Raw genomic sequence first — 27048 nt, 5'->3', positions numbered from 1 at the left:
CATCCCTCTCGCTGTTATCCAACAACAGTAGTGGTGAATTGAATAGCCTACCCCTACAGCTGTGGTGTGTCAAAGCCGTACTCGTGTTGGTTCAGACTGCCCCCCGGTGACCAAAAAGTGTGCTGCAAATCAAAGTGGTGAACCCGCAGATGTAAGTTTTAATTTGCGTTATCTCGCAAAAATATTTGCATTATCACGCAAAAGATTTGCGTTATCTCGCAAATGGTTTGCGTTATCTCGCAAAAGATTTGCGTTATCTCGCAAAGGTGTTAGTCTCCAGTGCATACATTCCCCCCTCCAAAAAAAAATCCTCCGTGTCACTAATGGGCCACCGTAAATCTCAGCTTATGCATCGCGCCACTAAATTCAGCGCCAGTCCCTTGGTTTATGCCAAAATTGCCCGCACTGTTTATTTTTTTGGTCTCAGTCCAGCCCTGACTTAAACCTTGTGACTCATTTATGGGCATAGCTATAACACATATGTTTAGAGAAAGGGAACATTTGAAAATAATATTTTGTTATTATTTCAACAGATCCAGAAGAATTAAGAATCCTTCTTCTTGGTGACAGTGGATCTGGAAAGAGTGCAACAGGAAACACCATATTAGGGAAAAGGGCATTCACAGCCAGACAATCCCAAAACCCTGAAACATTAACCTGCCAAGCGGAAAGAGGAGAGTTTGAAGGTACACCATTGTCTGTGGTGGATACTCCTGAGACCATAATGCGCAATACCACTGAGATGTTTAAATGCATCTCTTACAGTGCACCTGGTCCTGACGCATTCATACTTGTGATTCAACTAAAGACAGTTACTAGTGTGAAGCAACAAGTGAAGCATCTTCAAAGGAAGTTTGGGGAAGATGCATTACGTTACACCATTGTCCTCTTCACCCGTGGAGATGAACTGCCAGATGGGGTCACCACTGAGGAATTCATTCATCAGAATCCATTTCCTTATGGTGTAGGATACCACATTTTCAACAACAGAGACGAAGATCTCTCTCAGGTCAGAGAGTTGCTGGAGAAGATCAAGAGACTGGTGCAGAGGAATGGAGAAAGCTACTGAAATCAAGGTTAAAGACTGGAAACAGAAGTATCTGTATCCATTTGCTAATGCAGTTACTATTGGATGTGGTATTGGGGCTGCCAGTGGAGGTACAGCAGGAGGAACTCTAGTGGCTGTTATAGGATCTATTGGTGGAGCTACTGCTGCTCATGTCGGAGGTAATAGAGCTGTTAATGTAGCTGTTGTTGTAGTTGCTGCTGCAATCATTGCTTTTGTTATAGCTGGAGCTGGTCTTGTAGCTGTAGCTGGTGTCGAAAACTTTTCTGGAGCTGTAGCTTTAGCTTTTGCTGTACTTAGTTTTGTACATCTTGTTATTATATCTGGGCCTGTAGCTGTGGCAGTAGCTGTGGCAGTAGTTATAACTGTAGCTGTAGCTGCATCTACATATGTTGCTGCAGCTTTAGCTGTAACACTAATTGTTGCTAGAGATCTTGCTACAAGTATACCTGAAGATGTAGCTCGACATGCTTTTCCAGCTCTTATTGTATCTATATTTATTGCTGTAGCTGGAGCTAGAGCTGTAGCTGCTGGTATGGGTGTTGTAGATGCAATTGTGGAAGGTGTTGTCGCTGGTGCTGGAATTGCTGCTATAGCTGCAGCTGCAATGTTTGTAGGAGCTCGTGGTGTAGCAGCTGCTTTTGGAGAGTTTGATGACGCGCAGGTACGCATTGAGCTATTGGGAATTTTTGGTGGGGCTGCTTTTGGAGCAGGGCTGTGTGCAGCTGTTGGAGAGCATGCTGATGGGCCTGGTGTTGCAGATTATGGTGATTTACCTTATGCTGATATAGCAGTTTGGATTGGAGTGGCTGTGATTTTGCTTGCTGCCTGTGCGATTGTTTGTGAAGCTGCTAGCGCTATTGACAAGATTGCAGGAATTGCTATTGTTGTTGGAGTGTCTGCTGGTTCTGCATTCGGAGCAGCTGCTAGCTACTGCTGGCATAACAATACCTTAAGATCAGTTGTCTGTTCGTTGTTGGCAACATTTACTCCCTCCATGACAATGCCCCAGTGCAGAAATGAATAAAGACATGGAGTCTGGTGTGGATGGAATTGACTGGCCTGCACTGTGTCCTGAGCCTGAACTTGATAGAACACCTGTGGGACAAATTAGAGTAAAGACTGAGAGACAGGCTTTCTTGATTAGTGCTTTTGGAAGAATGGTCAAATAAACACACACACAAATAAACACAAAGACCAGCATTAGATGTTATAGGTTAGGAATTGTATGGCACTTAAAATCATATGAGAGTCAAGGCAGGTTAGTGAATACTTTTGTCAATATAGTGTATGTTATCGTACAGTATATTTGTTTCAAAGTTGACAATGTATGTATGTATTCTATGCCATACTGACACTCCACATGTATTTTAAAAAGATAAAAAACAGAAATCAAAGTTAATATTGTAAGAATATCAGGGCTATGAACCGTTATTTTTTTCCAAACGTTCCGTTCCGAACAGAAACGGAATTATAACGTTTCCGGTTATGCGTTCCACCAATAAATTGACGTTCCCGAACCGGTTAGAACAGAAAAATACTGTTCCCGGAACGGTTAATTTCGTTCCTGTCAGCTGATTACTCCCATAGGCCTAACTGACGTTAATTAACCAAGAAAGACGGAAGTGCAAATGGGTCAGACTACATTCCAAACTGTTTATTCAAGCAGATGAAAAGAATATCCTCCAGCAGGGGCGAGTTTAGGCTATTTTTAGTGGGGCCACGGCCCCACCGTGACTTGGCTCGGCCCCACTAGCTCAGGAGCCTTTTAAAATATTATTTGTGAATTGGAAATGAATGCAATTGCGCAGTCGCTTTGCCCCTGCGCAATATTCTGCTGCTACTGCCCCGTCTGGCAACCCTGTGTATGAGCTTCAAGAAAGGTCTTGTGACGAGTCTGCTACACCTCTTCTGATTGGTTTGCATCTTCATGCAACTGCCTGCCGCCAGAGTTGTGTTCAGTTATGATTTTTGCGAAAGTAGTTTCTGGATTTATCATGCAGCCGAGGCAGAACCCAAATCGGCGCATATTCTTGTGATGAGAAGGTATGGAGCACACACTACACACAATAAGGTGGTGTGGGCTACAGTGCTATGTGCGGACTATGATAACATTGATTGTCATCATAACTGACATAATTATGTAAGCGTTGGTTAAAAAAAAGTGTTGCCATGAAAGACCATTAAAAACGTCCACTATTAGGTTGTGGATATCCGTGAAATATGCTTAACATGGGTAGCGGTGGGTAAGATCTTGTGAGGTGGTGCCTTGCGACGCACAATTTTACTTTCGTAGGTGTTATGGGGCTCTCTGTTGACCACTTCATGCAAGACAAGGTGAGTCAGTCAGAATCACAAAAGCTTGAGGTAGCAAGATAACGGAAAGGGGTGTCAAAATACGGATGGAATACAATGCGCATCAACCTACTGTGGAAACCATGCCATTTCTTTTGCAAACGTATCAGAAAAAAATCAGAGGACAAATGATGAGGACATAGTGCTAAATATGGGTTGTTGTTACTAATAGCCTACGCTACAATCAGGACAGTCAAAATTATATGTCTGCCTGGCAGCGTTTAGCTAGAAGTTGTGACCCGAGGGAATGAATGCTTCAGCGTTGGACTAGCGAACCGCGGGCAAATCTAGGCTGAAAATTATACTGCGAGTCACCATTACATTGATAGTCGAGGTTCACCCAAATGAGGTTTATCCATATTTTGGTGATGCTGTAGGCCTAATTATGATGTGAGAATGCGGGCTCTCCAACTTCTCACTTAGCCTACTGATTTTAATGATTGGGAAGTGTGAAGGTTGGACCTTACTTTGCTCTTATTGGAACATACTGGCTCGGAATGAGCAGGAGTGACTTTGGTGCCCGTGCCGTTTCTACTGTCCATTTAGTGAGGGAGCGCGCACCTTGTTGCGAGATTCCCATAATCGCATGACTTTGGGCAGGGATGTTTTCATTGCTATTTTTATGTTTGCTTGAGAAGGAGATGTCAGATTTTAAAAACCCACAATGAATAGGCTATTTATCTATTGAGCTACCGATTGGAACTGTGATTTGCGGTGCAAGGAGCGCACATGAGAGGGAAAACTCTTCTGATTATTTTTAAGTCACTCAATGGCCTAGCCCTAAATATATAGCAGATATAGTACAGTAATATCATCAAATTAGGAGTCTTAGTTCTTCAGTGTCTTTTCTACTTGTTGTGCCAAGGGTAAAATCCATACAAAGTGAAATGGCATTTAGCCATTATGCTGCCAAATGATGAAACATGCTTCCTGTTCAAATTACTGTACCTGTAGAGCTGCCCTAACTAGCTGCCTAGGCTATCATGTTTTGACAAAAAAAGCTTCATTGTCATCTGGCTTTGTATCTACTCTGTATAATACTTTATACTTTATAATATTTTCCTCTCTCTTTTTCTTTCCTCTGAATCACATAAGAACTACAGTATGCCAACCATTAGAGTGCATATAGGCTATGCCACACAGTAGTAGGCTACCAATCACAAGGATTACCTATCTAGCCTAGATAATGTAAGTTAGATTTCGTGTGGGGAAATGTAATGTCATGACTTGTGGGTAGTCCTTCATTGAGTGAACTGTTATTTAAAATTGAAAGCCTTTTGAAAACGAAATCTCAAATCTGAAATAGAAATGAAACGCTTACTCTGTCAGGTACTTCTGTCAGGTACCACTGTCAGCACCAGGGGCCCGGCCCACCTAAAGATCATAAGCTAAAATCGCCCCTGTCCTCCAGAATTTTGTCATTTAGGGACGACCTAAGCGGAGAATAAACCTCAATGATGAAAATGCACGCTCCACGCTGACTTGGGTCACGGGGAATGCTATGATGGACATTGTGAGTTTGTGCATATTTAAAGCGCCATGGATGCCCAATAACGTCGAACATTCTTGGTGCGCTTTACACGCGCTTCTCTGCAATGTCTTACAATGATGCTATGGAAACTTTGCCCTTTTGTATGACAGTGGTTTCTCTTATTTAAGATGTGGAGTGGAGACTTTGTAGTCCACACCTCTCTCTCCATTCAGTCAGACAATGTCTGATGTCACACAGGACGTGAGCCTCAGCCGTCATGGTAACGTGCGCAGGAAAATAATTACTTTTTTTGTTTGTTTGAGGAACGGTATTAACCGGTATTAACCGGTTACCATTATTTTTAAATAAGTGTTCCTGTTCCAGAACATAAAAAATAATAACGTTTCCGGTTTCGTTTCTGTTCCCTGTAAAATACAAAAAGTTCCCAGTTTTCGTTTTCGTTCCTTGAACCGGTTCAAAGCCCTGAAGAATATACATATTGTTGTCATACGTGTATATTTGTGATTGTTTGTTGACTTATCATCTTTATTTTCCTCACCTGCATGGCAACAAATAAAGCACCAGAAATAAAGCACCAACAAATAGAGAATGTCTGAATTTCATTTCTAAACAGGATCCACCTCTAACATGTTTCACCTTTCATCTAAAAGCATAGGCCTACTCAATTTTGGCCTGATGATGGAGAATCAGAAGTGATCTGTATGACTCTTAATAATAATGAAACATGCACATGCAGACTGCATCATAGTGTTCGCTCTGAGCAGTTTCAAATGTCTTTAATAAAGTTCTCATAACCAGGTGTAATCTTAAAAGGACACTGTGTGAGATTTTTAGTTGTTTATTTCCAGAATTCATGCTGCCCATTCACTAATGTTACCTTTTTCATGAATACTTACCACCACCATCAAATTCAAAGTATTCATTATGACCGGAAAAATTGCACTTTTCATACAAAGCGGATTCCAAAAAAGTTGGGACACTTGATATTTTGTGAATAAAATCAAAATGCTGGCATTTTCAAAACATTCAATATGTTAATAAGGTAGAGCATTGCGTATAGACAACATATCAGTTCTCAAAGCCAAGCAGAATTATTGTTTTGACTTGCTCATTTAAAATTTCACCCTTGCAACAAATCCCAAAAAAGTTGGGACAGGGCCAAGAAAATGCTTTTTATGTTGGATAAGACTAAACACAACACAAGGGAGGAGACTTAACATTTAAATACTTTGACTGATGGCATGATTTTATTTAAAAAATAGATATTTTGATGTGCGAGACATGATTTCAGCAGCTCAACTGATAGGTGTGTTCTTCGACTTGTTTACCTTCTTGTTATGCTTAATACGTGGCATATCCTCACTGCAAGAAAATAATTTTGTCACCTGTTTACTCTTATGATGGAACCACACTGTTGGAGCATAGTAGAGATTGAAATGTTCCATCATTATGGGGCAATATCTAAAGACTGTGCTCCAAAATATAATGCCTTGGTAGCTATGTATGCTGTTTAAAGTCTGAATATATCATTCAGCCCTCATTTTAATGCTCTACATGAGTAAGAAGACCATAAACAAGGCATCTCTGCACCCTTTTACCATCATATATGCTGTCTTTCAGACTGACCACTAAATCAAGCTGAAGTATTCATTTTCTTCATAACCTGGAGGGTGCATGACTCCATGATTTAAAAAAAGAATGAAATATTTTCCATTCTGTAATCAGAGGACAGTTTCACATGTCTCCTGCTACTGTAGGTCTATCTAGAATGAGCTTTGCCACTTGCAGCACTGTTTAATGTCTGCATCATGTGCCTTAATCAAGTGTTGTGTTTATGGTCATTTTTTCAACAGCTGTCATTGTTGGAGTGTCATAGTTTGCTTATTGACGATGGGTATGTCATGATCTCATAACTCGTGCAATGATTTCACAGAACTCTACATTACAGAAATAGGCCTTACATGCCTGCAATTTTGAGAATTCAATCTTTCTGTGTAATAGATCAGTAATTAGTCCCTCAAAATCTTCGCTTCTGAGTGCCACAGCCTCTCTGTGATGGTATTTTATCTGTGCATTCATGTTTGCAGTCAATATAGTTCCTTTCAAAATATTCCTCCTTGTGTTATTTTAAGAATTATTCAACTATTACAACATTTTTTGGCCCTGTCCCAACTTTTTTGAGATTTGTTGCATGGGTCAAATTTTAAATGACCACATATTTCCCTCAAAACAATGTTTTTGCCTCATTTTAACTGTTCCTATGTTGACCTTGTGCCATTGTGCATCTTATGCATGGATTGAATGTTTTGAAAATGCCAGCATTTTGATTTTATTCACAAAATACCAAGTGTCCCAACTTTTTTGGAATCCGCTTGTACATGAAAAGGGGGATCTTCTCCATGGTCCGCCATTTTGAATTTCTAGAAATAGCTGTTTTTAGCTGCAAAATTACTGTACTTGGACCATACTAGAAAATATTTGTTTATTACTTAGTAAACCTCCATGTAAAGATCAAATTTGTCAATAGGCAGCCCAGTTTCAATGACCAGCATAGTTGCAGTCCCTTTTTTGACCATTGCTTGCACAGTGTCCCTTTTAAGGTACCCAAGGTTAGCAGCGATGAGAGGGTTCAGATGCCCATTATGACCTGCTGTGGCCTCTAGACCAGTGGGGTGCCGCGGAAACATGGCTGATTAATAAATTATGTAATATAATACATATTTGTCTTATTTGTCTAAATTAATTAAATATTGCTTAGTCAGTGGAGTATTTCATCTGCAATTGATGCACAATAAAGTAAATTTAGGTCGCCCCAGTAAACTGCAGCTTCGAACGTAAGTTGTGTGATGTCTCCAAATGTGTTACTTTTCTAAGCTTTTGTGGTATCCAATGTGATGCCATGTTACAGCTTGTTGGTTTGGGGTGCCTTGAAATTTCTCAGGAATTGAAAGGGTGCCTCGCCTAAAAAAAGGTTGAGAGTCACTGCTCTAGACACTGGGCCCAGTTGAGTTGATTAAATGATATTGTTTTATCATTAATCTGCACAATAGCAGTCACCTGTAAAAAAGGAAATACACACATCACACACCACATCCCCTACACACCTTTTATATGCTGTTGTCTGACTGCAGGCTGTTAATCACTACCCCACACGTTTAAAGCAGGTGGTCACTTCAAGTTCAGCACAGCATCACACAGCAAAGATAAAATGTTGAGGACAATAAGCAGCATTGGAATCACACAAAGACAGCATTAACTGATGTAGTATGACATTTTACACCACATTGATGAGAGAGGAAAATGAATACAAAAATGAAAATATGTTTTCTATTAGGCCGGCTCCACACTAAAGCGGAACTGGCGTGAGGTCTTTCTGCTTTGTTTCGGCCGGTGTGTTCTACTCGGTCGCTCACACCGACAGCGTTGGCGTGCGTGGTCAGTCCAGTTCCAAATCCCCCCCACAGCCAAAGTTAATTTGCTATTTTGCCATTCATTTGAATGGGACACCGCTGGTCGCTGCTGTCCAAAATCCGCCAAGTTCTACTTTCCAAATGCAGCGCGGAGCAGAGCCGGCTCCCGCGCCGCTGACGCCCGACTAGCGCCGGTTGGTGTGGAAGGACAGATATGTTTCCATGTACTTTCGCCAGCACCGGTAAAAATCGGTGCCTCACCGCGTTGGTGTGAAAGTGGCCTTACTTCCTCAAGGGAGTGGACGGTCATGCCAAATTACTGGAATCCATTTCGTTGTTATTGCAATGCTGCTGTTGTCCTGTTGGTGAGTCTTAGTTTCATTTCACATCATGTCTGTGGTAGCCTATTAGAGCTCTCTCCTCTTCAGCAAGACAACCAGACAGTCACCATTACTGTCTGGAGGGCGGTCACTATGTACGAAAGCAACACTAACACAAAGAGAAACTTGAGAGAATGTGCATGCCATTCTACGCCCTTGATGAGACCAGGTGTGGTGAGGACTCTACTACATTATAACAAAGCAAATATGAAAATGAAACTGTCATTCAACAACAGGACCTCTGTAACTGAGGCTAACTAGCACAGAGTTGGTGTGGAACATTGGTAAACCTCCCTCCGATAGCCTCATACAGTCTCGTGCCGTTAGGCCGAGAGACTAGTCTCTTGGCCCAGCGGTATCGTACTGTGTCTCCCATTGCCGAACCGATGTAGTTGACGAGGTCGCACGTTCGATCCCCGAGGGGGGTGAACAGGTGCAAGATGACCTCCGTCACAGTGGTGCCGCTGACCCGGGATGGGAGTGAGGTTTAAGGGGGAGAGTGTAACGGAGGCTAACTAGCACAGAGTTAGCGTGGAACGTTGGTAAACCTCCCTCCGATAGCCTCATACAGTCTCGTGCCGTTGGGCCGAGAGACTAGTCTCTTGGCCCAGCGGTATCGTACTGTGTCTCCCATTGCCGAACCGATGTAGTTGACGAGGTCGCACGTTCGATCCCCGAGGGGGGTGAACATGTGCAAGATGACCTCCGTCACACCTCAGCAGTGACAGCACACATATCAACTGAGACAAAGATGACTTCAGGAATTCGTATGTATGTATATTTGTAAATTAACTATGGTGTTGATAAGGAATATAAAACTGTTTATTGTTCAGGGTTTTGAACATATTGTGATAACATTTTCAAGACTGGCTGGATAATTTTCTGGGATTCTGAGGGTGTTTCCCCACTTGGTTGACGATTTTTTTTGGTTTACAAATGCTGCGTGTGAAATATGTTAACATATCCTGAATGGCTAGTCACAATTGCTAGATAAGAACATTTAATGTAAAAAAATAGTAGTTGCACAGCACTTACAACTATACAACACAAGATGATGGTATTCACTGAGCTCCCTTACTGTCTGTGGGTCCCCATTTTAGTAATTCCTACCATACGAAGCCATGAGGTCACAGTTTGATATTGGGTATAGACTAGATGTTGCAAAATGTATTTAGATTATTCAGATCCTGAAACAGATTAAGCTGTCACACATACCAGAGATATTGGCCTTATGTCTCTCACTGCTGTGCTACACCCTAAAAACAGGTCCGGCAGGATTAGCAACAATTTGTGACTTGGTCTTTGTTGGTATTATCTGTTAATCTTTTCTGTCTTTACAGACAGAGATGCATTTAGATAAATAAAAACATTCTTAATATCATAATTATGTCATTAATATCCCAACAGAGCCAGAGGAAATAAGGATTGTGGTCGTTGGGCAAAGTGGATCTGGGAAGAGCGCAACAGGAAATAAAATCTTGGGAAGGGGAGCTTTTGAATCAAGGCCATCCACCTCCCCTGTAACATTAACCTGTAGAAAGGAAAGAGGAGAATGCGATGGCACAACAGTGGTTGTAGTTGATACACCAGGACACTTATACACCAAGAAGACAGAAGTGTTGAAGTGCATCAGTCTGTGTGTACCTGGTCCACATGCAATCCTTGTTGTGATTCAACTTAACAGAGTCACCGAAGCTGAAAAACATTTGAGCATTATTCAGAAGATTTTTGGAAAAGGAGCATCGTACTACGCCATCGCTCTGTTCACCTGTGGAGATAACCTGAAGGAAGATGGAGGCGTCATAGAGGACTTCATTTGTCAAAGTCAAGATCTCCACGCAATCAGCCAGTGTGGTGGAGGATACCATGTATTCAACAACAGAGACAAAGATCCATCTGAGGTTAAAGAGCTTTTGGAGAAGGTCAACAAGTTGGTGCAGAAGAACGGAGGAACTCATTTTACCAATGAGAAATTCACAAAGGCAGATAGAGCCTTAAAAGCAGAAATAGACAGACTTGTGAGAGTGAATCCACATATGTCCCATGAGGAGGGTCGTATATGGGCAGAGAGAAGCATCAATACTATTCAGGGAGACAACAGTGGAATACCTGGTAGTGCTATTGGATTAGTAGCAACAGCAGGGGTGTGCATAGTGGTAGGTGTCATGGTAGGGTTACGAATGATGAACTGACCTATCAATGTTTAATTAGGCTACTTTGTCCTGTTGAAACACATTGGAATTCGATTATATTCTGTGCTAATAGCCTGAAGTGCTCAAATTGAGTACCTTAATTATTGTTATATAAGCAGTTACATTGTAAATATAGAGTAGAGTAGAGTAGAGTAGAGTATCATTTATGAATCCCGTGGGAAATGAAAGTGTCCAGTAGCATACATACATAAATACAGAATACACAAGACAGTAGCATCAATACTATTCAGAGATGTCAACAATGTCTTACCTGGTAATGTCATTGCATTAGCAATATCAGCAGTGTGCATAGTGGTGGGTGCCTTTTTTAAGATGATGAGAAGATGAAGTGTCAATGTCTAATTTATTTGTCCTGTTTCACAAGTGTTGGAAATGATCTTCCATGCCTTCCACCTGAACTATTGTGTGAGCATTTTACAGCGGGGCTAACGCAACCGCGGACTCTGGTCCGGGTCCAGACCCAGAGACGATTCAGTGCTGACCCAAGACCAATCCGATAATGTCACAAGAGCATAGACTATTGTGTTATTTTTTTTAGCCATCTATTCTGACGGACAGCCATGCCTATTAACCGTAACAAGTGACAACCTCCAGTCATTTGAGCCAATGAAATCTAAAATTAATCTATGGCACTGCATTTCAGTTGCTTTGCTGAGTCTGACTGCGCGAGAGGCGCGGCGCCGATAAGCAGAGAGGATTAGAATGGTCTCACGAGTCAGTGGAAGCAGCGGCTGAGTTACAATGCTGAGAACAAAGAATCGCTTGAGGAAAGAACAGAGAGAGCGTGTCGCTCTTTCAGACAAACATTTCCAAACCCAAACACCTATGCTCCAAAACCATGGCATTTACCTCATGCCACTAAGAAGAAAAGTTTTGAAACATTTCATGCATGAAGCCAGATAGGACAGCCATCTAACCGCCAAATTGCATGTCAGTTGACTGACACTAAACTCGATGAAGGAGAATCTCCGCCAGCAAACAAACGTTTCAGAAACCGTGGGGTTTGAGGCGAGAGTCAATTACAGTGTTTTCACAGATTAGTATATTTGGGAACTTGGGAATTGCAACCTAGCTTTCATTAGGTATGAGTTTCGCTCAGCTTCGTGAGTTACACTGAAAATTCTGAGATCGACAAATCAAATTCTCATCTGCGCACCATCTCCGCTTCCCTTTCCCATGTGCTTGTGATATTGTGTAGGCTGATCACATATCCAAAATGAAACTGTTGCCCATCATCTCTGGTTGAACACGTTGGTGTATTTGGGCAAGCTAGCTACAATGCCTACTAGATAGATAGTAGAAGGGGATTGTAATTTGTTCATGATAAAGTTTTTTTTTTGACAGGCTCTGTCACTGAATTGAGTAGCCAAGAAAAATAGTTAAAATCAGAGGGTAAGAAAGTAGATTACTTTACTTTCAAAACTGATTTTGCTATGCTGCTGTTGAGATTATTCTGGTTAAGGGGATGTTTTCGTCTTGACATTTCCTCTTTCATGCTATGAGCTAATGCCCTGACTGTTCCTAAGGACACTTCTGCCACCTACAGGATCAGTTCCAAAATGTGTAGAGGCCTGAAAGTTTTACACAACATAGGACAGACCATTTCCAAGGCGTGGCTGAAAAAATACGTAATTGCCAAAGGCAAGGGGCGTCACTATTTAAAATGACGTCAGCAGCCGCCCAAGGCAGTAAATTAGTTAATTGGCACTGATTATACGGCTTATGTTGATTTAAGTTATCCTGTTTGTCCAGCTTTAATAGGAGTGACTATTGTTTTATCTGCTCTCTATATGATTACTCGTCGAGCTACTAGTGTTATTGATAAGATTACAGGATTTGCTATTGTTGCCGGAGTACCTGCTGGGATAACAATACATTAAGACCAGTTGTCCCTTGGTTGTTGGCAACATTTACTTCGAACAAGGCTGGGAACGACTGATGTATTTGTTTCTAAATTGCATATGTATTGATGAATTCATGCTGTCACACCACATGTATATATCAAAACCGATCCAACACAGATACCAACTTAAATATTATAATAAAGAAAATGTTGTTGTCATATATTGGTGATTATTTGTTGAATGACTTTCTTTGTTCATCTGGCTTTCCCTCGGCTGCATGGCAACACATAGAGCACCAGTGAGAATTTCCAGCCAAACTGAATCCACCTTTAGGATGTTCCACCTTTCATCTACAAAGCTTATTAGCTAGGATATTGAGTGCGTTGCAATATGCAACCTTGCCTCCTCCACTTGCTTCTCTCCTCGTACCAGGAAGTAATATGTCATGATGACATCACTGACAACAGCATTATATTTCAATATCTTGCAAAAGCTCAATTGTAGAGTCTTTTTCTCATTTGCAATTGGGATGGTGAATGAAAAGCAGTCCCTCAAAACAGGGGCGCAGGAAGTGGTGTGCTCCGGGTGCTGCAGCACCCCCCCCCCCTACTGGACAACAGGCGCAACTGCATCACTAAATCCAGACAGTCTTTTTCTCATTATTATTCTAAAATAAAAACAAAAAATATGAATATTTTCTACTTCCTATTATAAGTAGTTTGAAATGTGAATGCAATTTTGGTTTGAAATGAGTGATAAACTTTTATACCCAACCAGAGCGGAACAGTGGTGTAGAACGGTGCAGCCCGTGACGTGGGAGAGATGTTTGTTTTGTTTAGCTTGTGGTGTCAAGGTAGTAATAAATGTGGTATTAACAGCGATATGTTGGCTTGGGCATGCATCAACATACACGGTCTTAAACCCATAAGTGAGTTCGCAATTACCGGTGCGAAATGCATTGTGGGTAATATTCGCCATTTTGAGAGATAAACAAAACAGCGTTGCCCCGGGATACATATAAACGCGCATGATATTTCATCTAGCCGGGTTACTCCGAGCATGTAATGTTGACAACAAACAATTCACACAACCATTTAACAACCCCAAATTACTCAACATTTCGCTGGTAGGTCAAGGATGGTCTTGGGGTTGAAAACAAGACAATTTTGAACTTTTTAAGTGAAACCAGAATTAATTAACGAACTTGTTTTGGAGAGATGTCTGGTACTAGCAGAATGCTAACTATCCGGGTTGCTAGCTAAATCCGAGTACCGGTATGTAGTGTTGACTACAAACAATTCACACAACCATTTAACAACCCCAAATTACTCAAAATTTCGCTGGTAAATCAAGGAGGATATTGGGGTTGAAAGCAAGATATTCTTGAACCTTTTAAGTGAAACCAGAATGTAATAACGAACTTGTTTTGGAGAGATGTCTGGTAACTAACAGAATACTAACCATCCGGGTTGCTAGCTAAATCCGACTATGTAATGTTGACAACAAACAATTCACACAACCATTTAACAACCCCAAATTACTCAAAATTTCGCTGGTAGATCAAGGAGGGTCTTGTGGTTGAAAACAAGACATTTTTGAACGTTTTAAGTGAAACCAGAATGTAATAACGAACTTGTTTTGGAGAGATGTCTGGTAACTAACAGAAGGCTAACCATCCGGGTTTCTAGCTAAATCCGAATATGTAGTTCTAATGTTGACAACAAACAATTCACACAACCATTTAACAACACCAAATTACTCTAAATTTCGCTGGTAGATCAAGGAGGGTCTTGTGGTTGAAAACAAGACATTTTTGAACTTTTTAAGTGAAACCAGAATGCATTAACAAACCGGTGGTAGAGAGAGATGCCAGTTAGCCCACACATAGCTATGTCTTCAGTACAGCTTTACATGTCCTTCTTAAATTGAATGTTTCATTAATTTATTCTACCAGTTCTTGATATAGCTTCATTAATCACCTGTGGCCACTGTCTGTCATCGTCTATCCATGAAACTTTATTCAAAACTTAATTCAGGCTGTCATTTTGATGGTCTCAGTCACTGAGATCGCTCCCGGACGTGCGGTCCCAGGTGTTTCTATCACTCCCGGACGTGTAGTCCCACCCGGTTATATTTCACGTATTATCATATACTGCCACATACAAGCAATTTAGGGTTAGGGTTAGGTTTAGGGTTAGGGTTAGGTTTAGGGTTAAGGTTAGGGTTAAGGTTAGGGTTAGGGTTAGAAACAAAAAACTAACATCAACAACATAACTAGCTCCGTCATATGGCGGTGGTACCGATAGTCTGGCTAGTGGGAGCGAGATGAAAGGGGAGCGTCCTGGGTTGGGAGCGTCAATCAGGGAATCTCTCAGTCACCAGAATTGATAAGCGCAGCAACAGATGGCATAACGGAGAACGGCACACTTCAGCAATGGCGACAGTGCACAATGGCGACGCCCATGAATCGCAATGCAACCATTCTAAAATATACAGAAAGCACCACTTTTACCCCACTACGAAATCCACAAATTATGACATTTATTTACTTCGTTTACTGGTGTGCAGCTCAGTGTCCTACCGCTTTGGGAAGGCAGGATCTGGTATCCACGCATTTGTTTATCTACCGTTTTGCGTTGCTAGGTCAATTTCGCGCAGGCGCACTAGTAATTGCGAACTCACTTATTGGAGGAGCTAACTTGTTGTGAAGAGAGGTCTCATCACTTTGGTGATCAAAAACGGACCAACTAAGCAAGGAATTAGGTGAATTTAAAGTGCGACGGGAGAAGAATGTCACCAAAATTGTGCATCGTGTCAGGTAAGAAGTGACTTTTGTTTCTTGCGGTGGATTTCACACATTGTAGACTAGGCCTACTCATGGAGAAGAGAGAAACTGTCTCGGCAGCGCGATTTGCTCTTAAACACTCCCTCACCTCCACATTAGGTGCCTTCCCTTTCCCTTCCGCAAGAAGAACTTAATAATTTTGAAGTGAAATGTTAAACAAAAAAAAGGTACAATCTAGTCATCCTTGGTTAGGCTACATAAAACATGAAGAAGTTAGTCGGATGGGATTCGCCATTCTTCATCCTAAAATTGATTAGAATGCAGGAAATTGCATCTAAAAAACACATTTTTTTCTGGGAGAGGACTCCCAGACCCTCCGCCGACCACAGCACCCCCTGGTCAAAATGAGTTCCTGCGTCCCTGCCTCAAAAGTTGTTGTGGCTAGGCTAACAGCTAGGAAACTTTATCGTTTTCTCCACGGAGGAGGGGCCAGGAGGCGGGATGAGGAGACAAGCACAAGTGGAGGAGGCAAGGTCGCTATTGCAACGCACTCATTAATCCCAACCCATTAGCTGTCAAACCAGTTGGATCCACCTACAGGGCACCTGCTAAAGACTGTGATGCCTGTGCACCCTACCTACATACCTGAATGTGTAATGACCTTCAAGTCTGGATTTATGATTTGTTTCCTGCATAACAACCTTCCTCTTAAATTGGTAATGGGTTCACTAGGCTTGTCTGACGGGGATACGATCACAGCAGTCAAACTGTCACATCAATGTGCCTAACCTATATACATACTATATACTGCATACTGATTCAGGCAGCAGCATAGTAAGAATGTAATGCATCTGTGACAGACATTAACAGCCACATGGATACCAAGTATCTCTCCACAGCCGTGTGTCTGGTGTAGAAATAACACTGAGCCAATACACTGAGCAGATGATTTCATCTAAAGCGCCGCACAATTCCACTGCTACTGACCAGGGAGTATGTCAGCAGGGTTTGCAGGAGACCCACCCATATTCTTCTGGGATTCGGGATTCGAACCTGCACCCCTTCTACCCCTGACCTCCCTTAAAGATCTCCTCTCATCATTATTTCATTAATACTGCTGTGTCTCCCATTGTTATTGAATGCATTATGTGTTGGTCCTGTTCTGGTTGCTTTGTTTCAAGCCGGTTTTGCAAGCTAGCGAGGTGGCTTGTGGACAAAAGGGAGGGTTACTCTCTGAACGAGGCCATGTGTTTTGTAGGAGTCTTAAAGGGGCACAATGTAGAATAATAGTTAGGGCGGTGCCCGTGGCATGCCTGTCTCAAAATCCACACCGTCATAAAAACAATGCTGTATTCTTCTGGGATTCGGGATTCAAACCTGCACCCCTTCTACCCTATGACCAACTTCCTGAACGAGTCCTGAATGTTTTGTAAGACCTTAAACATCAAACATCTTTAAGCAGGAAATGTTTCGTTAGTGAATGTGAAAAGTCAACCCATGAGCTGTCAAACCAGTAGGGCCCACACCTGCAGGGAACCTGTTGAACAAACATACCTGAATATATAAAGACCTCAATCCTGAATTCATATTTTGTTTCCTGCAAAACAACCTCCACAGTTATAGCAATGCTATTTTTCGACTTCATTTTTAACAGCCAATTTCTGAATCATGTCTAAAATTCTCCAAACGCTACACAAAAATCCAAGAACTCACACACAACAGGCAAAACCCCACACCCTTAATGGTGTATAGTGCTTTGGTAGTTGGTAGTAAAGTGTTTCATAACAGAAATGTGAGTGTAAAGAAGGAATTGTGTTTGGCGTTCAGTGGCATTGGTTCATGGGTTTTGATATATAGTCTAGGCAGAATTCCTGAAAATGTGCTTATTTAAGGTCCTGAAGGCAAATCATGTTAATTTTTGGTATACAACTGATTTAGGGGTATTCAAGGGTGCTGAATCCAAATCTGCTGTATACCGGGCGCAAAAATGTACAGAAATGCCTCAAACGGGCAAAATCCAATATGGCCGCCGACAATAGGTTAAAATCTTGCAATCCCTTTTCTTTTTTACTAAACAAGGTATGAATATAAAAATAAGACTTATTTTTAAGTTTTCATATATGGGGAACCCCATTCTGTCATCAGATTTAAGGTCAGATTTGAAGAAAATGCTTATATAATTGGCTGGCAGCTTTTTTAAAACTGGGAGCCTCATATTGTCAACGTTTTTTAGCATTATGATCAAACTTTCAAGATCCACAGAAAATAATGTCTGATGTCTTTGTGAACACCAATACTACCAAAAACTGCACTGAACTCTCTACTTACACCTGAAAAAAGAAGTTTGTGTCTACCTATTTCCATTCTTTAGTTATTGTCAGTAGAACATGGGATGACACCAGCAAAAAAGCACTGTTTTTTGACCCAAAAATGCTACACTTCTCTGTGTCCATATTTTTGCTTCCTGAATAAAGTGTCTTTTTAGTGTTCATGTTTGGTTTACAGCATTTCCATGGGTTTTGAAAGATGCTTAACTAAAATCTGCTGTATACCAGGCTCAAAAAATCCCATAGTACCTCAAAATCAAGGGATCCAATATGGCCGCCGTCACCAGAGATATACAGTACATGTCTTTGATTAAACAAGGTCAACTCTTAAATAGGTTTTCATACATAGGGAATTCATTGCTGGGCTCAGGTTTAAGATTTGGATGAAAAGACATGATTTAGACCTGCATACATCTTTAAGACTGTTAAAAAATTGATCATTTATATTGGAATATTTCCCCTATTTCAATTTAATTCGGCATTAATTAAATGTATTGGTCTTAGATAACATACTGTACCTTGTTTTCGAATAGGCCCCCGGTAGAGTCCATTACAATACGAACACACGAACTGAAGAGACAACACTTACTACCCACATACACTAAATTCACCCCCTCATCCCCACCCTGTCGCCACTCTTAATGTAAATAACAATCAAGCATGGCAATGTTCGGACGGACCACACATTGAGAGTACATACACACACAAGTGGTAGAGAAGACATTGTTATTGGAACACCAACGTACACATACGTACGTATACAGGCGCTTTTAATATACACTCAGGCAGATTTCAATTCAATAATTAAGGCATTATACCATGATGAAATGTTTTCATCTCAAACCACTTCCCATGCTCCCATCTTTTCAACCATAAAAGTAAGTGCACACACGAGTCTGCCTAAGTAATTCTTTTTATACAACTTTACAATGGAAATCACTGTTTGCCAATTTTATTGATGTACTCATCCAGTCTATGAATAAAGGAGGATTGAGTGGCGAGCTGATGTGTAGAATAGAATAGAATAGAATAGAATAGAATAGAATAGAATAGATTGGAATAGAATAGAATAGAATGGTGTTTGTCACTATGCACATGTTCAATAAGATTGAAAGCAACACACTTCAGAGAACACATTTAATTCACAAAACAGTTTAGGTGACCAGAATATACAATTAGTAGTGCCAAAAAAACCACTAACAGAGCAGGGATTGCATACGGTGTGTGTGTGTGTGTGTGTGTGTGTGTGTGTGTGTGTGTGTGTGTGTGTGTGTGTGTGTGTGTGTGTGTGTGTGTGTGTGTGTGTGTGTGTGTGTGTGTGTGTGTGTGTGTGTGTGTGTGTGTGAATATATACACAGAGGACATACTCATGTATTGATACTCATGTCATACTCATTGGTATCCAAAAGTTATTGCATCGATTGTCTTGCTCAATGTAGCGGTGGCCCACTCTGCAACAAACACAACCATTTTACATGGCTCATGTTCATTCTGTATTACAGTACTTCAAACCTCAGCTCAATATGTTGTGCTGTATCAATTAGTCTGTTGCAGAACACCAGATGGAACGAGATCAGTGGATTGAGGGATACCAATGAATGGTCATTCTGTGCATGTGTGTGTGAAATGTGGTTATGGCCCTTTGTTGAGTTGTTTGGTCCTTGCTTTGACACACCTGTACCAAGAGGACAGCAAGGCAAAGAGCTGAGGACCGGGTTGGAGGCTCCTAGATAATGTTTTAGCTCTGTTGATGCAGCAGGAGGATTAGAGAGGGGCTAAGTTTGTGCCTCCTGAAGGCCGCAATTATCTCTTTGGTTTTCTTTGCATTCAAAGATACAGAAATTATTCTCTGTATACCAGACTGCCACCTTTTGCTGGCCACAGCAACTTCCATCTGGAGCTATGCCATAGGCATAGAGGTTCAAAAGAGTGGATTTATTTTTTTAAAAATCCTTGCATTTATGACACATTTTCTGTCACATTTGTCTGAGCTGCGCTTTAACTATTCACAAATTCGAAAAGTGACTCATTGGAGCAGCCATTGTTGCTGAAAGAACAGCTTTTTCACTTATTTAACTTCTCACCACCATACATTTTGACTATGTCACATCTCTGATAAATCAGTGATCCTGATTGGTTCTATGGCATTGTGGTTTGGGATCAGGGCGAATCCAAAGGATTAGAGGTTATCTACTGTGCGTGATGGAGTGACCAAAGTGCCTGAAGTGTGATGGCTGCCTTGTGGCCATGGGAGGCACACCCATGAGTGAGTTGTAATCCCATGTAAGGTACCCAAGTGATAGGTGAAGCTTAGATGATGGAGCACATTGGATGGGAGAAGAACAGTTGTGTGAGGGACACCACGGGGGTGAAGTGCAAGTAAGGGGAAGGCAGCGTGATATTGACCATCACTAGGGTTATGGGTGTGCTCTGACTGTCCCACTTATGATCCAAGCCCTTTGGAGTAGAAGTCAGAGCCCTAGGTTAATCTTATTCTCAATCACCTCTCCTCCTCTCCAGTGATTTTGAAGGAGTTGTTTGCTTAAATGCGGCAGCTATGTATGCCCAAGACAAATTTCTCTTTGGACGAATAAAAATAATCTTGAATCGTGAATTTGCAGCAACTGAATGACTCCATGCCTCTTCTTGCAGATCCAGAGGGGGATGAGGCACTCCTTGGGGCAAGCACAAGTTGTGACGTCTTTTCATGCTTTGTGAATGGCAGATACAGGAGTAGTGGGACTAATGCCCCATTCAATTTTCAGTGACTGACAGGAGGACAGGGTGGAGTAGTATGTGATCCTGCCTCAGTACATTGGCTTGATAATGTGGGGGCACAATATGTCATTGTGTGGCTTCTGATGTAGATAGCAAAGACTATATGACTGGGACTCATCACTGCAAAACAAATCCATAGCTTTCGCTACATCTGCAGCAAAAGTACAATGTAGTGCATGGTGCATGCAGTGTCTAAACATGTAGTGGCCAAATCACTGAGGAGGAGGAGCTTGACAATGATTGGGAATAGCCTAACTATCAAGAAAGTAAATATTTCACAATGACATCAACCTGTCTTTTGTTCCACCTTTCACCGTTTTACCGTTTAAGGATTCAATCTAAGCAAAGCAATAAAATCAGCAGACAATAACTTCCCAAAACTAGATATTCATTTTAGATGAAGGTACATTCAGGCATACAGGCATATCTGTGTATAGTTTTGTCATAATGGAACAGGTGGGCTGAGGTGGACACATTTCATTGTGCATAAACAATTGAAATAGACAAAACATTTCAATAGAAATTAGCCTATCAGTTAATTGGCATGAAAAACAATGGTTGTAAACATGAATTCAGACTGCACTGAACTGCCTGACTACACTGACTACCTTTGATTATAATTTTAAATTAGATTACATACATTATTTCCCCATGTATGAAAAGAAAACATATAGCTACATAATGTTTTTAAGAGTTCACCTTGTTTAATCAAAGATATGTATATCTCTGGTAACGGCGGCCATATTGGATTACTTCATTTTGAGGCATTCTAGGAATTTTTTGAGCCTGGTATACGACATATTTGAATTGAGCATATTTCAAAACCCCATGGAAATGCTGTATACCAAACATGAACACTATAAAAAGGCACTTTGTCCTGAAAGAAAAAATATGGACACAGAAGTGTACTATTTTTGGGTCAGGAATCAGTGTTTTTTTGGAGGCGTCATCCCATGTTGTACTGCCAGTAACTAAAGAATGGAAATAGGTAGACACAAACTTCTTTTTTCAGGTGAAAGTAGACAGTTCAGTGCAGTTTGTGGTAGTATTGGTGTTCACAAAGACATCAGACATTATTTTCTGTGGATCTTGAAAGTTTGATCATAATGCTAAAAATCGTTGACAATATGAGGCTCCCTGTTTAAAAAAAGCTGCCAGCCAATTACATAAGCATTTTCTTCAAATCTGACCTTAAATCTGATGACAGAATGGGGTTCCCCATATATGAAAACATAAAAATAAGTCTTATTTTCACATTCATACCTTGTTTAGTCCAAAAGAAAAGGGATTGCGGGATTTTAACCTGGTGTCGGCGGCCATATTGGATTTTGCCCGTTTGAGGCATTTCTGTACATTTTTGCGCCCGGTATACAACAGATTTGGATTCAGCACCCTTGAATACCCCTAAATCAGTTGTATACCAAAAATTAACACAATTTGCCTTCAGGGTTCATCTTATGGGAAAACTGACCCTGACTAAAATGAGTGAGATGTTTTCAGAACAGCCTGTGGCTGTCGACAGGCTCAGTTCTCAAAGCAGACCACTAGGTGTCACTGTTGTCCAGCCAATATTCGCACATGAGCTGCTTTGCAGTGTTGGTCAACCAAACAGACGGAGACTTTAACCTTATAACCAACAGACACAGACACACACACGCACACGCACACGCACACACACACACACACACACACACACACACACACACACACACACACACACACACACACACACACACACACACATAACCTTTGATCTGCAAGTCAATCAAGTCACTCCCGGCCTATATGGCCTCATGATGTGAGGCGGCACAAAATTGTCGATCATCGCTATAATGGTACATGAATAGTATCGGAATAATGTTGAAAGTAATGTCTGATTTATGGTACATTAACACATGATTTATGCAGTGATGTTTAATCCATTAGTAAACAATTAGGAGTTACTATTGGAGCTATGAGGACTCTCACCATTAAGTAGGCATAAATGTGGTACATAAAAGGTCACTTAATAGTGAAAACTACAAGTGTCAATATATCATATACTAACACTGCTGATGAAAATCCTGCCATATCTGTTCAATCATATATAAATAGAGAGCAGTTAGTGGTGCATGGGTAATAATGGAAACATTTTGGAAGTAATGTCTGATTTATGGTAAACTACGTGAATTATTTATGCAGTGAAGTTTAACCTATCAGTTCTTACTATGGAATCATAAAGGATTCCATATTTGAGTCATAAAGGATTCAATATCAAGTAAATGTGGTAGCCTCCGTGGAGTTGCCATAAGGTCAGATTCAGATATAACTGGATCCATATGTCAGGATTATTATCCACAGTGGTAATATTGATTATTTTACAAATAGAAATCCACATTAGTCATTGACCTTTGATGCACCACATTTACTTGATAGCGAATCCTTCATGACTCTAGTAGTTGAGCCTATGACTCCTTAATAATGAGGTAAAATATAACTGCATACATAATTCAAGTATCAGACATTATTCACATAATGTTATTTCAGCTCTTTTGAGCTCGACCAATTATCCATCAGCCACTTCTGCAGTGCACAGTTTGCCTTATTAGCAGGCCTCTCCTTATGTCCACAACAGTAATAGTGTGTCAATCACATGCTATGGGGACGATGCCATATGCCAAAGGTTGACATGGAAAGCTCAGCATTTTAACATACAAATTCATTTCAGCTGCATAGAACTGTTTATATTCCTAATACACAGCAGGCAGTTAAGTTCCACTCCTGCAAAATGGTTGGTGACACATTTCCTGTTGAATTGACTACTTTCAAGGAGATAATAGATCAGTAACCAATACGTTGTTGTCTTTTCACAAGTTATCATATCCAATGGCTTGATCTCATCTACAACAAAACTTGCATACGAGCAACATGTGGAAAATGTGATATGCTGAGTAGGGCAGTAAGACCATGCCAGAAGTAAAACCAAGATACAGGTGCAGGTGCAGTGCATGACAACAGGAAAGAAATTATTCTTGCCAAGCAGGATGAAAAAGGCCCAAGGGAATGACATCGACATTCCACACTCTGATGACACGGAACTGAGGGACGAGACTACCTTCATAACAGCAAAGTCAAAATGCAAATAAAACCACTCAACATCGGGACTGGAGAAGTAACAGCACACATCAACTTCCTGCAGAGACAAACATGGCGAACGAAGATCGAAGTAAGTAGCAGACATAAAAAAAAAGGGCCAAGGGAATGACATCGACATTCCACACTCTACTGACACGTAACTGAGGGACCAGCGAAATCCGGGCCATCACGGAAATGGCCAAAAACCGTGTTCATGTGGAACGGGCAATAAAAAGGCTTAAGGATTTTAAGATCCTAAAGCCTGTTCCACATTATCAGCGGCAGTCAGCAAATGTCCTGGTGCAGTTATGCTGTGCCCTGGTGAATCTGCAGGCTCCACTGATCCAGGAGGTTGCCCACACCCTCACCACTGAATAGTTTGTATGTAATTTTCTTGCGTGTAATATTTTTTTCTTTCCATAATGTCCTCATTTCAATATTCTGATTCTCATTTCAATAAGGCAATTGTCCTGATATTTCTCATTTGTTTAAAAAGAAAACCATAATGAACTACAATGTTTTCAGCTTCAATACAACCCTTTGCAAAATGTTACCTTTTCTATGAAAAGTATAAGAATACAAAGATCTTCTGTTAAGTATTTCAATCACCGTGTTTGTCCATTTGTCTGGTGTTTTCCACAAACAATGGGGAGTGTTGGGGGGCAGAGAGACGATGGCTGGTTTAGGATGCCTTGCTCCAGAGAAGGTTTAAGGTTGGATCATTGGCTTCCCTAATATTGCAAAAAGGTACTGACGGGAGACGCGACGAGAACGCTGATCCATGTCTCCCACAACGAAAAAATGCCGGGGGCAGTAAGGACAACTGAAAATATTCTTTTAAAACTATTTACACACTTTTCACACCTCCTCAACACTGGCCAACACAGGCAGCATATGCTGGTGGTAAAATGTCTCTAGGACAGATACATTGCCACTCCATAAGACAACAAAATAGCACAAAGACCGACCAGTGATGTGAAGCTGACCCTGTACCTGATGCCAGTATGGGTGGCCTTCACGCAGCTCATAAGATCCCCCAGCTTCGCGAAGGCAAAACAATGGCGAAGGGGTAGCCTCTGAGATGGTCCCATTGCGGTGGCTGTATGGGCACTTCACCTCCAACAGTGCATCAGGCTCCACTAGTCCATCAGGGGATGCCCCAAGGACACCTGACGGGGTCACGTAAAGGCCACACTGTTGAACGTCCTTCTGGTAGGCCAGCTTGAAAGCCTTCACCCCCTCTGGCTCATTCACTATCCCCCAGTTAACAGTCAACACACCATCCAGCTGGTATCCCTCCACACCATCCAGCTGGTATATGGATGTCGGCCTCTCCACTGAACACCACTGAGTGCATCTTAATATGGGACCTTGCCTCCTCCACTTGCTTCTCGTCATGATGACATCACTGACAACAGCATTATATTTCAATATCTTGCAAAAGCTCAATTGTAGAGTCTTTTTCTCGTTTGCAATTGTTATGGTGAATGAAAAACAGTCCCTCAAAAGTTGTGGCTAGGCTGACAGCTGGGAAACTTTATCGTTTTCTCCACGGAGGAGGGGCCAGGAGGCGGGGCGAGGAGACAAGCGCAAGTGGAGGAGGCAAGGTCACATATTAAGATGCACTCACTGTGTGTTTTTTGATTTTGACATTTCAACACAAATTAGTACACCCAACAATGTCATTCACAGATGACGCATTAATGCCTCTGCTGAGCTTAAGATTTCAGACCTCATCAAATCAGGCGACCTACTAAATGGTCACTGCACACCTGAGGAAATGCTTGATAGCTTCAAATGATAGAGGGGTGTAACATTCTCCTAAGGGACTGTACGTTATTTACCGGGGGGGGGGGGCTGGTGCGCTGGAAGTCCGGTCAAAAAAAAAAATCATGGCCCCCCCCTCCACCTCAATTTTTTTCCCCATGGCCCTCCCCCCACTTCAATTTTGTTTTCCCATGGCCCTCCCCCTACAGGTAAAAAAAAAATGTAAAATTGGTAGATGAACAACCATCATGAGAACAGTCAGAGTAGCCTACATCAAGGGCGGTTGTCTGCACTATTATGTGCTATCGATATGGATATGGAGTGGATACCTATGAGAAAGCGCTAGAATCTACCACTGAGGCTGCATGGGATGCCTTTTTAACTCCACTGTCACCAAGACAAATTGCCTTCACTATTTTTTTACGTGTTAAGTAATAATAATAATAATAATAATAATAATAATAATAATGATAATAAAAACTTCCATTTCAATACCAATGTCCGAGTTGTTACTACTGTAAACTACAAAGTGGAGAGAGTTTCCCCACCGCAGCTTCAATATTTCCCTGCTCGACAAGCAGCGCCTTTTTTTACATGTTCAGCACAGTAGCGAAGCCAGGGACGCAGGAACTGGTTTTGACCAGGGGGTGCTGTGAAAAAAAAATCTGTTTTTTAGCTGCAATTTCCTGCGTTCTAATCAATTTTAGGGTGAGGAATGGCGAATCACATCTGAATAACTTCCTCATGTTTTATGTAGCCTAAACAAGGATGGCTAGATTTAACTTTTTTTTTCTTTAACATCTCACTTTGACATTATTAAGTTCTTCTTGCGGAAGTGAAACGCGCACCTGATGTGGAGGTGAGGGCGTGTTCAAGAGCAAATCGCGCTGCCTTGACAGTTTGTCTCTTCAGCATGGGCAGTGTGCAATGTGTGAAATTAGAAGAAATGCTTTGACTAGGCTATGCGATGCACTCGTGAGAGGTGACCGGGCTTTCAAATAATTTAGATTTTCTTGCAATTGCGACTGTGGATCAGGTGCATCTCGATCAGGACCCCTGTCCTGTCTCCCAGACCGCGCATAAAAGCACGCACGCACACACACAGGCATAGCTCTACCTTCCCGAATGTAATTACACTCTGACGGCCAAAGAGTTCGGGATGTGATCGGAGCAAGAAGTAGGCTAAGCGCCAAAGCAGCTCGAGCCATTGCTGGCTATTGATACAGGGAGAGTGAGAAAGCCACCTTTAGTTTGCATTTAACGTAGGGCATATTTAAGACGCATTAATAGGTGGTGCTATGGTGGTCAAATCAGCAGCAAGAGGCAAAAGGAACAAATTGCCAAAACAGAACCAGTACAACATTCCAAAACATCCAACAATAGCACAGCCATTACACACCGCGGCAATTCAACTTTGACAACTGTGATGATAGACAAGCCAGGCACACAATCGGCTGTGCACTCCTTCAGATTCACCCCATAGCCAACTCCGAGGCTAAGCTAGACTACTTCACCAG

At 41.5% G+C, this 27048-nt stretch overlaps 1 protein-coding gene across 1 annotated transcript; it reads left to right on the top strand.

The window, feature by feature from the left end:
- The first annotated feature begins 1052 nt into the window (after positions 1-1052).
- LOC134442689 (GTPase IMAP family member 9-like) lies at positions 1053-24142 on the top strand. Its single transcript, XM_063192731.1, has 4 exons — positions 1053-1227; positions 1576-1730; positions 10104-10859; positions 24044-24142. Exons 1-4 carry the CDS (start codon positions 1053-1055, stop codon positions 24140-24142), a joined length of 1185 nt encoding a protein of 394 aa, XP_063048801.1.
- Positions 24143-27048: the final 2906 nt, after the last annotated feature.

This window comes from Engraulis encrasicolus, unplaced genomic scaffold (assembly GCF_034702125.1).
Source record: "Engraulis encrasicolus isolate BLACKSEA-1 unplaced genomic scaffold, IST_EnEncr_1.0 scaffold_211_np1212, whole genome shotgun sequence".
NCBI classification, from domain to species: domain Eukaryota; kingdom Metazoa; phylum Chordata; class Actinopteri; order Clupeiformes; family Engraulidae; genus Engraulis; species Engraulis encrasicolus.
Note: the sequence above shows the minus strand (reverse complement) of the source record. Positions and strands in the feature narration are given on the sequence as shown.